Source organism: Nestor notabilis, unplaced genomic scaffold (assembly GCF_000696875.1).
Source record: "Nestor notabilis isolate BGI_N333 unplaced genomic scaffold, ASM69687v1 scaffold21055, whole genome shotgun sequence".
Taxonomy (NCBI): Eukaryota; Metazoa; Chordata; class Aves; order Psittaciformes; family Psittacidae; genus Nestor; species Nestor notabilis.
In genome coordinates this window covers 61334-74195 of record NW_009929137.1, presented here as the reverse complement: position 1 = coordinate 74195, position 12862 = coordinate 61334, and the positions used below count along the sequence as shown (strand labels likewise).

Here is a 12862-nt window from a genome sequence, read left to right as displayed (position 1 = left end):
AGTAGCAAATTAGCTTGAGGTGTATGGTATTCTTTCTCAGTGCTGTTGTCCTGGGAATCAGGAGAAAGGAGTTGAAAGGATGCACTATAACTGTGTGTGATGCATGTCTTCATAGCTGTTTTTAATTCCCTCGGAGCAAGTTCTCTTGGGAAAATGACATCTCAGCCTTTCTCAGCATTTGACACTAAAAGTGAAAGAATGTACAATCGGGTGAAATTCAAGTGGGAAATTCCAAGCAAATGAAAAGCTAGTTTCCAAAAGTATAGTTTTGTTGCAGCCATTTGACACACAGCTGGTATTTTTTGGTCCTGATTTATTGATGAAATATTGCCCTTGACTTGTATATGCGAAGTGCAAGCTTATGCTTTGACATTTATATTTTTTCAGTGTTACATTTGCAGGCTTAACTACTATTAGTTTTACTGGGAAGGCAGAATTTAGCTGTGTAACCTGCAGCATGCTTGTATGCGATCTTCTACAAGAGATAAGTGTAATAGTGCCACACAGAATGTTGCATATGATATGTACGTGCTATCACCTGGCTTGTTTCCAGCAGTGATTTTTATTTTTCTTGATTGTTCATCTTCTCAGTGAGGGCCACAGTTCTGTGTGTTTGACATGACTGACAAAAGGGTGTTGTTTACTTCATCTACCCCAGGCAGGCTACATATCAGATGTCTATGGTAATCCAGTCTTCACTGACTGGGAGACAGCCCTGGGTGCCATGGGGATGATTCATCTCACCTGCCTTGGTGGGATGCTCTGTGGCAGTGTGCCGGTGGGACATTGCTAGTAGGATGAGGTGGGTCACTCTCTGGAGTGGCCTGTCTCCCCAGTCCAGGCTAGAGCCTGTAGCCAGGAAGCTGAGCTTGCAAGACAATAAAGACAGAGCTATGCATCATATTTTCAAATGGCACTAACAAGATGTGAAAACTGTTAATTTAGGGCTTAGTCTTGAGCTCCAGCTAATAGTCAAGGTTTCCATTGACTCAGAACAGTTTATCTGTCCTTTGGAGTCTATTAAAAAACCCCTAAAAAAATAAGAGTCTGAGTGTTGGGGGCTAGTGAACCCTTCTTTGTTTCTGGAGAAGCTAATCTAGATTATAATTAAAGTGGGACTTGTACTTTGTTGACATAAATAACGTGGGATTTACATGTTGCTTGGATAATTATAACTGGATAGGGTCAAACTCACATGGCTTCAACAGGGAAAATGTTATGCCATTAATGGGTTAAGATTTTGTTGATTTGGTTTTTTTTTAAAGGCTGTAAGATGCTCACAAATAAAAGTAGGCAAGGTGAGTAAAGTGTCAGGCTTTGCTTAGAGGTGTGTGAGGTTTTTATTATTTCTTCAGAAAGAGAATTGCTTTGGGGAAAAAAAAAAAAGTAATGCTGGGAAAAGGACAAACTAATGCAAATTCAAACCTGGGTAGGCATGAAGGAGAACTGAGCTGGATTATTAGTCTTCCTTGTGAGCTGGATTTTTCCCATGGTGGAGTGAATTGCAATAGATGCACAGAAACACAAGGCCAGCAACTGAAGTAATTCTCACCTTCTCTCTGTTTGTGCTGAGCAGCTAGAGCAATGTTGTACGTGTGATCTATCACTCTGAAAATTTGTTGCTGTGCTCCTTCTGCTTAGTCTGCTTTATGGCTTCATCAAGCTGAAAGCCTTTTGAAGTCTGTGGGTCATTTTCTTTTCTTCATATTGTATGTTGTTTCTAAATGAATTAGCTTGTAAGCTAATCTGTCACAGATTTAATTATGGTACACAATCATGAGGGAGTTGCTTTTTCCTGATACTGAGCAAGGAACTTCATTGAATAAGGCAAGCATTTGTGTACTTAATTCTAGTTTGGTCTCTCTGTTTCACCGTAAAGCTACTCCAATCTTTTCTTGCTAAAAGATTAAAGAAAATGGTATCTGGATAAAAAGGATATTTGTGTGTGTCTTCCTTGACCATAAGAGTATGGAGCACCCTGAAAATGGCAGAAATGGGGTTTTCCATACTTTGCAGGAGAGGAATTGTATTCAAGTGTCTTGGATTTCTCCTTTGTACTATCCTCACCACCACCTTAAGTCAAGAAGAGAGACTCGTTATAACTTTTTAACCTCATCTTCCTGTACTACTTTCTTCCCAAAGTCTTAGCGCTCGGAAATGAGCCTCTTGATGTTGATACTGCTGCTCTGCTCACAGACTTGTTGAGACACATTCATCTGTGCCCAGCAGCACTTGCTGCTATTTTTCTAAGCCCTATTTTCTTTGCTTGATTCCAAGGCTGTTTTGTTATATTTTCTGTGATTAAAGGTTTTGGATTACTCCTTCTCTCACTTTGCTAACAGTGTACCTGCAGCTACATTTCTTCCCTCTGTAGCTTGCTCTGTAATATCCTTTAGGTAGGGATGACTTGGGATACTAGTAAATATCACAGTATTTTCCTTGCTGTAGGCTCAGGGTTTGCCAGACCTTTGCATGGATGTTACCTGGATAATATTCTGTGTAGGCATTAGGAGTAGGTGAGAGAGGCTTGGTCAAAGTTGTGCCACTTTTTTCCCCCATCATGTGGAAGGTGCTTTCTCTAGCTATAGGCAAGTGTTTTCTCTGCAAACATTAAATGGTCCCATGACCTGGTTTGGTTTAGACTATTTGTTGAATCGTGTTACCGATCTCTGAGGTGGTCAGCTACGTCCTACTATCTTGCTGGGAGGGGGTGCTCAAGAGTTTAAAGCCAGGAATCAGTACTAGCTTTGCTTCTGGTAAACATGATGGCAACTTTATGTACCTGAACGTCCAGGTGCAGGATTTCCAAGGGCATTAAGCCACAAGCTAGTCCTTCCTAGTCCTTCCTCCTCTTCTTTCTACCTCACTCATGCTCTTTTTTTTCCCATCTTAAAAAAACAAAGTAGCATAAGTGGTCTATGCCACAGGAATATGTTTGTCACACTACATCACTTTGAACTGCATAACATCAAAGAAAATCAGTGCTTTGATAACTTGATTTGAAAGGATTGTAGAAATAGCCATCATTATGAATCACAACAGATGGGAATGGAAAAGATGGTGATTTTCAGACAGCAAAGCTTGTAAGGTAAGGGAAAATATAAAGTAGGTGCCAGTGCCACATTCTCATCTGAAATACCCCAACCTTACAACTGTTGTGTAGCTCTGTAGAACATGATTTACTCGAGGATATGAAGAGGAATGAGAAATACTCTGTAAATATGTGTTTCTGAGGAACAAGGAAACTAATGTGGGCTCAGAGAAGAGCTGGAATAAGGGAGAAATCAATGCACACTTCTTGGGTAGGAACTTCTGCTTTCTCCTCTTCATAAAACCACCCTTCCTGAAAGGAAGGGCATCCAAGATTGCTTGCTGAGACCCTCTTCACTCTGGAGACCTTCAGTTCTTATGGGCTGGACATAGTGAGGAGGGGGGAAGCCCCCCCAGCACTTCTGTGCTTTGGCATTTCTCTCCCAAGTAAACTCCATGGACTGGAACGAGTTTCTGGCTCTAGGAGGCTGCAAGAAATTAGGCCTCAAAATCATCACTTCTCAATTGCAAATATTTTAGTTTAAGATGATGGCTATTCAAATCAGAGTTTATGTTATTTTTGCCTTCAGTCTATCAGATAGGAGTGAGGGCATTAAGACAGACTGTCAACTACAAAATATCACACTAGCCTGTGCAGTGGACAGTGCACAGTAGCAGTCAGGTGAAATCAGTGTGTGCTGTCCCATCCTCATTTCAACATGAGTAAATGTTGGCTAGTGGGGCTAGTTTACAAAGATTTCAGTGACACTGTGTTAGGACACTTCAGTCTCATTCAGACATGGCTTTACTACTAATACTTCATCAACTGGTCCAGACACATTGATCTAGAAAAATACTGCATGTCATTTAGCAGTTTCTGTTTTATCCAATGTGGGGAGGTGGCTGTATGTAATGAAAGCTGAAGTTGGAGCCAGTTAAGGTATAAAGATGGATACTTCAGTGCTTTTCAGTGATAGGAAATTCAGAGACAACTACTGAGTGGTAAGATTCAGACCCTTCACTTCTTTAAGCAAAGCTGGCGCAGAAGAATGTGCTGTACTGAGGTATTGCTAATACAGTCATCCTCTCTGAGGGCTTGTTCCCATTTTGCTTGGGAAAAGGGAGTGCTCTCTGTCATAGTTTTCTTCATCTTGCTCCATGAGGAGACGATTGGGCATACTTCTCTGTTTTCTTTACAGAGGGGCAAGACTTCCCTCTCTTGTGCTTTCAAAAACATAAGCTGTTCAAAACTGTCACATTTATGTGTGAATGCATTTTAAATATTGAAAGAATAGTTCTGTATGTACAACAGAGCACTGATAAGCTTACTACCCAGTGTGCCTGACTTCATCCATAACAGCATAGTGGAGCAGGACTGCATGGAAATTTTAACTGACTTGTCAAAAAAATGCTTTTTAAAAAAAAAAAAAAAAAGAAAAACAGGAAAGGAAAGATGGGGAAAATGCCTGCTTTGCACTGAGGGAGATAGGAAGTTGTTGACTCCTAAATTCTAATCCCAAGCTAAGTCATAAGTGATATTTTTTGTAACATGCTGCTGAATTAATTGAATTGACTTTACCCTTATGAAAGGCATACCTGTGGTCTTTCTGCCCTAAAAATACTGCTTTGCAAAAAGTACTGCTGATATTTGCTATACAAAAAATATTTCTACAAAGATAATAGTTTACAGTCATGATGTTTGGGTTTTCTGTTTGATGATTAGCTGAGATCACGTTTTTGCATTATGTATGTTACACCACTTGAGATAAATGTTTATACTTATGCTCTGATCTTATGAATGGTAAAAGAGGTATGTAAGTATCTCTTTCATCAACTGACTAGTTTAGATATTTTCCTTTTTCAAGAAACTGCATATCCTCACTTTAAAAGGGAGAGAGACAGGGCATGTCTCACACTGATTCACTTGATAGTGTGTATTGCAGAGAATCATTGCCTCTGGAGTGTGGAAGAGGAGGAAGTGAACTAATTGTGTTGGTCAGGTTATTCTAATTTGATTAGAGCAGAGGGGACACAGTACCATCAGCTAGTGGGGAGAAGGAGGAGTTCGATTTATACCTACAGTAGTTGATCTGCAGTCTCTCCTCAAATAAGGATAACTATTCCTGGCAAAAAAAAAGGACGCCTTCAGTGGGAGAAGTTACATAACTAAACAAATTCAGTTACATGGACAAGAGCAGTCAGCCAGTTGACTCTATGAAAAACTCTGTCTAACAATACTTCTGCCATAAAAGTGGTGCACAAGGTCTCTGCTAATCAGTATTGCTAACCAGTTCCAGCAGAGACCTTCTGAGCATACAGCACGTGCTGGAATGAGTCTCTGGTGCTAATTGTGTCTGTAGCTGTAAATGTCATACGGGGACACTAATATTTGAGGGAAAAGAGAAATACCATCGTGTGTACTGTGTTAAAGAGGTGTTAATAACAACAACAGACATCTCATTGTATCTTATCCAAACATTTTTAGCCTCGCTTCCTGAGCAGGTTGTTTAATGTGACTGTGCTGTCTGTCTTCAACCCTTCACTCTAATATTATTTGAACCTGTTGGCTCATTTTAGTCACAGCTGAGAGAAAGACGGAGGTGTCAAATACATTGAGTTCCTATGTGGTTTTGTGGTTAGGTGAAGAAGAGCTCTGCATTGTTCTTTCCAACTAAAGCAGCAGCTTTTGAATACATTGTTTTACTCCAGGGGCTCTACATAAGAGGGCAGGGGAAGAGGCAAGGGATCCAGCTGTGAAAAAAGTATCATCAGGCAGACTTCAGACCTTGTAAGATACAAGGTAATCCAATTGTAAGGAAAAAACCCAAAAACTGCCAGAAACTGAGCTGTGTCACTACTGCTAGTCAAGGGCTACTCATTCCCAATGTGACTGCTGCTCAGAGTTATTCGTGGCCTGACTATGGTTTGACTTGGCTATGCTAATTCTGTGGCTGAATCCTACCTGCCAAGTCAGCATCCCTTCTGGCTGTCAGCAAGAGCTGGCTTGTGCTCCTCCAGGCAGCCAGTGCTGGCCCATTCTGTTGTGGGGAAAATGGGAGCTGTCTGGAGCAAGCACGCAGTAATTCTGCAGTCTGGTGTTCTCTATATAAGCTTCAGGTCATGGTTTTCAGATGGCCATGGCTGTTAAATGCCCAGTATGTCAAAGCTGGTTTTCTGCCTTTGTTTCTTAAGAAGTGCTAATTATCCTTTCACTGTTCTCTGAACTCTTTGCCATAGATGCCCAGGTTATCTGTGTTAGCATATGCTTGTTCAGCAATAGGTTTTTTTATTATTTTTATTGTATTTATTCTTCTGGTTTTTAGGGAATGAGAAATGGCTCATTGGTAAAATAAATAAAATTTAAAAAGGGTCTCAGGGGACTAATTTCTTATCTTACTGCATCCTGAGTGTGTACTCTGGCATGGTGTGCAAACCCAGACTTTTACTTCCTCTCTCTTCTCCAGGCTGTCAGCGCTCTATAGGCTTGTCCAATGGGAAAGCCAAGGTGTGCAGCTACAGTGGATGGTATTACTGCAGCACCTGCCATGTGGATGACACCTTCCTCATCCCTGCACGGCTTGTTCATAACTGGGACACTTCCAAATACAAGGTAATCTCCCTGCAGGTTGGTTTGCTAGCAAGTGAACCGAATTGCTCTTCACATAGAAACACAGACATTGCAACAGATTAAAAGTTGCAGGCATTAACTGCTAATACTGTTGTCTTTGTCCCTTTTGCCAGTATGAGCCACACTCAACAAGACAGATGTTTTCATCAGAGCTGCCTTAGCTGAGACTAAGGCATTTCTCCAAAGGAGCAGCCATGCTTCTCTTTCTTGGTGGCATCTTTTCCATCACTGCTAATCTGGTTGTTCAAGAGACAGGCTCTTTTAGCCCTAATCTCTGCACTTATTGGGCCATCAAGGAGTACCTGTTTCATGAGCACAAGCGACTATAGAATGGCACTGCTCAGTGGTGGGTGCTGAATTGTGGAAATGCCTACAAGAAACTGGCATACCCAAACACAGTGTTTACATGGCCCAGTATGTCCTGTCTTGTGGCATAAACATTTCAAGGGCACTAGAAGGACATTGCTATAGCACTTGTTTGGACCAGACAGGCAAAAGCAACATAAAGAGAAAATTCTACAGGTGTTCACTTGCCGCACAAGCAGCTTTTCTGAAACTTCTGTAATCTTCTATTTGCTACTGCCTTGGTGGCTGGTTGCTAGATAGGGGCAAACTGATTGCATGCCTCAAAGCATTACACCAGCAAACACAGTAGCAGTGTTGTTTTGCCATCTCGGGGAGCATATGCTGGAACAATAACAAACTCATAAGGAATCCACACCATGCTAGAGCTTCAGACCTAGCAGCCACTGTTGGGAGAGGCTGTTTGATGTTTTATGTCTGCAAATATTATTATTATTACGGGCTATTTGAAAAGGAAAAAAATAACCAGTAAATGCCCTATTAGAGGAAAAGCAGCTCTCTTGAAGAAGAAAATTTGTCAGAAAGGGAGATTATTAAAAGGTAGCCAGAGCCTGCCATCAGGAAAATTATAGTCTTCCACCATGAAATGCAAGATTCTTCAGAGTTACAAAGCTCCTACGTGTGGGGACAAAACTCCTTCCCTTTCCTAGAAACTAGGAATAAAATATTTAAGAGTTCTTTCTTTGGATGCTTTTACAAAGGACCAAACTTGCTAGCCCACAGTTATACAGGTAGCCCTGATACAGAGCAGGTGGATGGTAAGGCAAAGACCTCCTATCGAGCTGTCAGTAATACTGTGAAGAAAATAAGCTGTTTTGTTTTCTAAACCTGCAGGGTAAGAACTATGCTTTATGCTCCATTTCTTGTGGTCTTGGTGTAGGCAGCTGAGGCACAAAAGGAAATGGGACTTTTAAGATTAAGCATTCACTGAAAACTTAATCTACTGTAATGGTGAGAAGTTATCAATTTGCACCTTTTATAGATGGGCAGAACAGCTATGAGGTGGCTTGGGAGTACAAGCAAATTCTGTGCAGATACTTTATCAGTCTCTGTGCCAAAGTGCTCAGAGAGGTGCATTTAAGAAAGGAACATCATCCCTAAGGTAGGAAAACACTACAGCATCCCCAGCCACACTAGCAGGAACTAAGGCAGGGAGGGAAGGTGAAGAGGACATCATGTGCCAGAGTGTCAGTGTGACAACTGAGCTGAGATCACTGTTTGGATCTCCCCAACTCCATGTACAGCATTAAAACAGCATGTTGTTCCACTTACTTTTGTGAAATCTTCAGGTTTTTCCCCTTTCTGTTCAATTCTGTATACATGTGGTTTCGTTTGTGTCCCTCCTATACCTCCATGGAATGAAGCAATGCTTTTCTGAGGTAGAGCACATATTGCCTGCACTTTTACATCCGCCTCTCCTCCATTCAGAGGTAAGGCCTGATGTTTGTTTCTTCTGTATGTTCTAAAAGGCCACTTAGCACTGGCTGCTGCACTTAAGAGTTACAAAGAAACTGCATGATTCCTTAGTAATGTGTTAATTAAATGTGCTGATTTGGCACAGACGGATACATGTCCCACTTCCTTGAGGTGATCTAGGTACTAATCATTTTATTTGTGCTCACTTTTAAAGGAAGATCCCTTCATTTGTCAGCATTTCACCTCATAACTGGCCAGTGTGCCCACACAAAGCTGTGCAGCAACCAACCAAGTGAAGCTAAACAAGAGAGCTTCTCCTAAGTGCACAGCCTTGCCCTTCACAGGTAGCACAGCAATGCTTGAATGTGGAGCTTTTATCGTGGGTGACTTGCTTCTGGCTGGACTCATGGCATAGGCCAGGTTGGTTCTTCAGGAAATAAGCACATAGCACCCTTGATGGACAGAACTGAAACAGGGTTTCAGTCTTCAAAAGCTTCCGTGCTTCACACAGTCTGAAAGGTGCCTCTCAGTCCCTCCAATGGAAGCGAAGTGATGAAGGGTTAGAAAACCAGCACTCCATCCCACTGCCAGCTTTTCCCTGCCTCTGCAGGGGTTTCTGGGGTCTGTCCTATCCTTCTCTGGCAAAGCAGGTGCCAATAGGTTCTCTAGGACATAAGCTTTTATAATGATACAGTAATTGGGCATGTTTCTCTTTTATGTTTCATGGACTCCCAGACATCTCAGCAGCAGCTAAACTGTTGCATCAATTAAGTAAATTCTGGAAATGGAGAGGTTATTGCTGCTTTTGGCAAGACAGATCATGAAAAAACAAAAGTGGTAGAAATCTGTAGAGTTGTGTCTTCCCATACCTGGGACTTAACACCTGAAATCCCATGGGTAAGAGAAGAACAAGCCCCTTGACTGTGATAAAAGCTCTTTGAAAGGATTTGGCAGTTAGGCATGTTTTTCCTGTCCTAACAAAAGTAGCAGTTCAGTCCCCAGGTTCACTTTTTTCCCTGTCCCCTACTGTTTTCATATTTGTCTTTTACACGTGTTTTTGTGAAGGGAAAAGAGGCGATCTTGTCAGCATCCTTTCTTCCTTTTACTCAGGCCAACTGTTTTCCTTGTTTGCACACAAAAAACAGTAGGTATTGCAGCTTGGTTAGGTGGCTTCCAGCAAAATGCTGGACAGACACAGCAGGAAGTGAACTCACTGAGCCGGAAGGCTTCAAGGGAGGCTGACTGCTGGTAAATTGAATTCTGAACTGTGGGTTTGCAGCCGCTAGAAAAGAAAGGTCTGGAAATGTCAGCATCCATCCTTGTATGACATTTAAGGCTTGTTGCATTTTCCATCTTCTCACTCCTTCTGGCTTATGTAATAGGGTTGTCTAGTCTGCCCAGTTAAATTGGGGGACTGTAAGTATGCTAGTAGATGCACTAGAATACTGGCTGGCAGCAAGCTGAGTTATTGTGACTGCCTGACCCTTCTCATTATAAGACTGCGTTTGAGCTTCTTGTAACTTTGCTATGGTTGGCCATGTGAGTTAATGTTTTACATGACCTGAGTGCCTGTGTCAGGCATGCAGAGTGAACTGACTCCTACCTATCAGACAGTGCTGCTGGGCAAAGCTACTTTTCCTGCAATCAGTACTCCGCAGGTGCATTGTATTGGCAAGGAGAAAGGTTTGCTTTGCTCCTCTTTCCTCAAAAGCTGCGTTCAGACCATGCAGCACCAGAGCCACACAGCAGGACTTTGTCATCGGAGTGTTGCAGAGTCACCCAAGTGACCTCAATTCTGGCTGTTTTTTTTTTCCTTTCTGTACTCTTTGCAGCCTCAGGAGGGTTGCCCCATACAGGGTACAGGTGTGCGCAGGTATGGGTGTAGTACTTGGACAGTAATTGCCCTCTGGTTCCTGAGGCAGCAGGGCAGGTAGATGAGGAGCCCATCACTTCAGCAGGGGTTTAAAGCAAAGAAGTGAGACTACAAAGCCATCACTGGGCACCAGGTCCTCCTAGCTGGAGGTGCTGTTCACTGTACCAAGCGTTCATGTGCCCCCTAGGGAATCACTGCCTATGTGGCTTAATTTGCCCACTGGTGGAAGAGGAATAATATTTACTATAGATACAGTGATTGTCAGGGGATTGCTGAGATATTGCAGTCAAAGAGTTTAATGATTGTAAAAGCAGGTTGTTTAACTGCAGTCTCATTTGTGAACTGCAGTTAGCATGTCTAATAAAACATCACATTGCTAGTGTTAGAAAACTTGACGTATTGGGGGTTTGTAGAGTTTTGTTCTACAAAATCCAAGTTGCCTGTGTTGCTCCTTACACAGCATGTTACCTGTGCTTCCATTCAGACAGCACAATTCCTTGTAAGCACATTATTACCAGGAAAAAAAAAGAAAAAAAGAAATCACTGGGGTGTTTAATACAAATAGGTGAGATATTTACTACCATTTTGGGGCCTGGGAAACCTATGGAGTTATGCTCTGCTGTATTTAAAATTACACACTAGATTATCTGTGTAGCTATTGGTGGGAAAGCTGGCCTCGGCATTAGTTCTTACATTTGTATTACGTGCTGTGAAAAGGTTACATTTGGGGCTAGCTTTCCCTGTAAGTAGCTAGTGACTCCTGCAGCTAGTAACTCGTGCTGGTTTTGGAAGTGATGCCATTTATAAGGATGTATATTGCTTTTCTCTGCTTCCTACCCTACAGCACCAAAATGGAAATAACATCCTAAATCTCAAGAGTCTATGGTGTGCCCTTTCTCCTTTTGTTAGCCTAATTCATCCCTCCCTTGACTCAGTGTAAACACTGATTTAAAGGTCTGGGAGGACTAATTGAATTGTGGAACAAATAGTATTTCCATAGCACAGTTTCAGGTGATTTGCAGCTCATTTCAGATAATCCCATCTTCTCTTTTCCAGCTGTGATAAAATACAGAAATAAGGAATGAGAGGGAATTTGGCCTACTCGCCTCAGAAACAGGAGTATCTTCTCTAGTGGGATCAAAAATCCCATTAATTTATGAAGATTACAGTAGCTCTTTGCAGTTGGAGATAGAACAGAGCACTATCATGAAAAATGCATAAGAAAAATTTGCAGATGAAATACTGGGAGTGAGTAATACCAGTGAAATTCAACATTATTTGTCTGTGTTGTAAAAAACCAGAACTTGATAGATATATTTCTGATTATTTTCTTTTTTATCCCTGCCAGCTAAGTATGAAACAAATGGGGGAGTAGTACTTTACACTGGAGTTCTATGCCCTGCAATAGTACAATGTGAGTGGATTTGGCACTTACCTCGTCATTTGGTTCTTGTCAAAAAGAAAACAGCAAACAAACAGGAAAATCTTAACAGGGAAGAGACTTGGTAATTCGTTTTTAGACTTAAAAAAACCATCTGGTAAGCTGTGTTACCTGGCAGTGAAAACAGGTATGGCTGCAGATATCACTGTACGCTGGGTAAGTAAGCAATTATCTCACACACTTGACTTTGATGGGCTTCGTGAAGTTTGACTTGGCTATAAACAGAGACAGTTGGATCTCTCAGCTCTGTCTTCATTTGTAATTGGTAACAGTAAGTTTTCAGATGCAGAGAATAGCTGGCAGATCACAGAGGGGAGGATCTGCTTAAAGAATTGGGAGGAAAGCCTAGCTAAACGGCTTTATTTTTCAGGTATCAAAGCAAGCCAAAGAGTTCCTGGAATATGTTTATGAGGAGCCATTGATCGATATCCAGCAGGAAAATCCCATGTTGTACAAGCACGCTGAACCTCTGGCAACTGTTGTCCGCCTGAGACAGCAGCTAAAATCTCTCCGAGCCTATTTGTTCAGCTGCAGAGCAGCAGTGGCTGAAGACCTGCGTAGAAGGTAAGAACCACAAGACAAGATACAGCACAATGATGTCGTTTCCTTGTCAGGTTGCTTTTCTTCATTTTTTTTTTTTTGCCCCTCGCAATCTAGTTCTGAAGGTGTTACCCGTTTAGAAAGCTGTAGTGCTTGTATCTGACTTCCCTGGGCAGCTGGGTTATATATTGCCAAAGAAAATGGTTTTATAGGGTCTGAATATCAAAAGTTGTTCTTGACAACTGTTAGCCCAGGGGTCACACGTTGTGGTGAGTATCTTTTACTCCTTCTCAGTCCTTCTGGTTGTGGGTGACTGTTTTCAGTCAGGGGTGATACCTCATGCTCCCTGCCATGGTATTGCAGTGCCAGATTGGGGAGCCACTGTTGGGACCTTTGAAACACCTCACAGTATGGCAAAGCATGAGAGAGCCCTGAGTCAACCACCTGTCCAGTGCTTCTGCCCTCTTTTGTGATATGATCTGACATGAAGGCAGAGGCCAGATGTAGTCCCCGGCACATGACCCAGCATGTGATTTGTGTGACACCAGAGCAGTTGTGCTCTTGCTCAGCC

General features: G+C 42.0%; 1 protein-coding gene across 1 annotated transcript in view; it reads left to right on the top strand.

Moving 5' to 3' along the window:
* PLEKHM3 (pleckstrin homology domain containing, family M, member 3) overlaps nucleotides 1–12862 on the top strand; it is a 70532-nt gene that overhangs the window by 18181 nt on the left and 39489 nt on the right. Inside the window, exons 3-4 of the mRNA XM_010014856.1 lie at nucleotides 6495–6640; nucleotides 12122–12315. Coding sequence (XP_010013158.1) covers nucleotides 6495–6640; nucleotides 12122–12315 — 340 coding nt within the window. The remainder of the gene's footprint in view (nucleotides 1–6494; nucleotides 6641–12121; nucleotides 12316–12862) is intronic.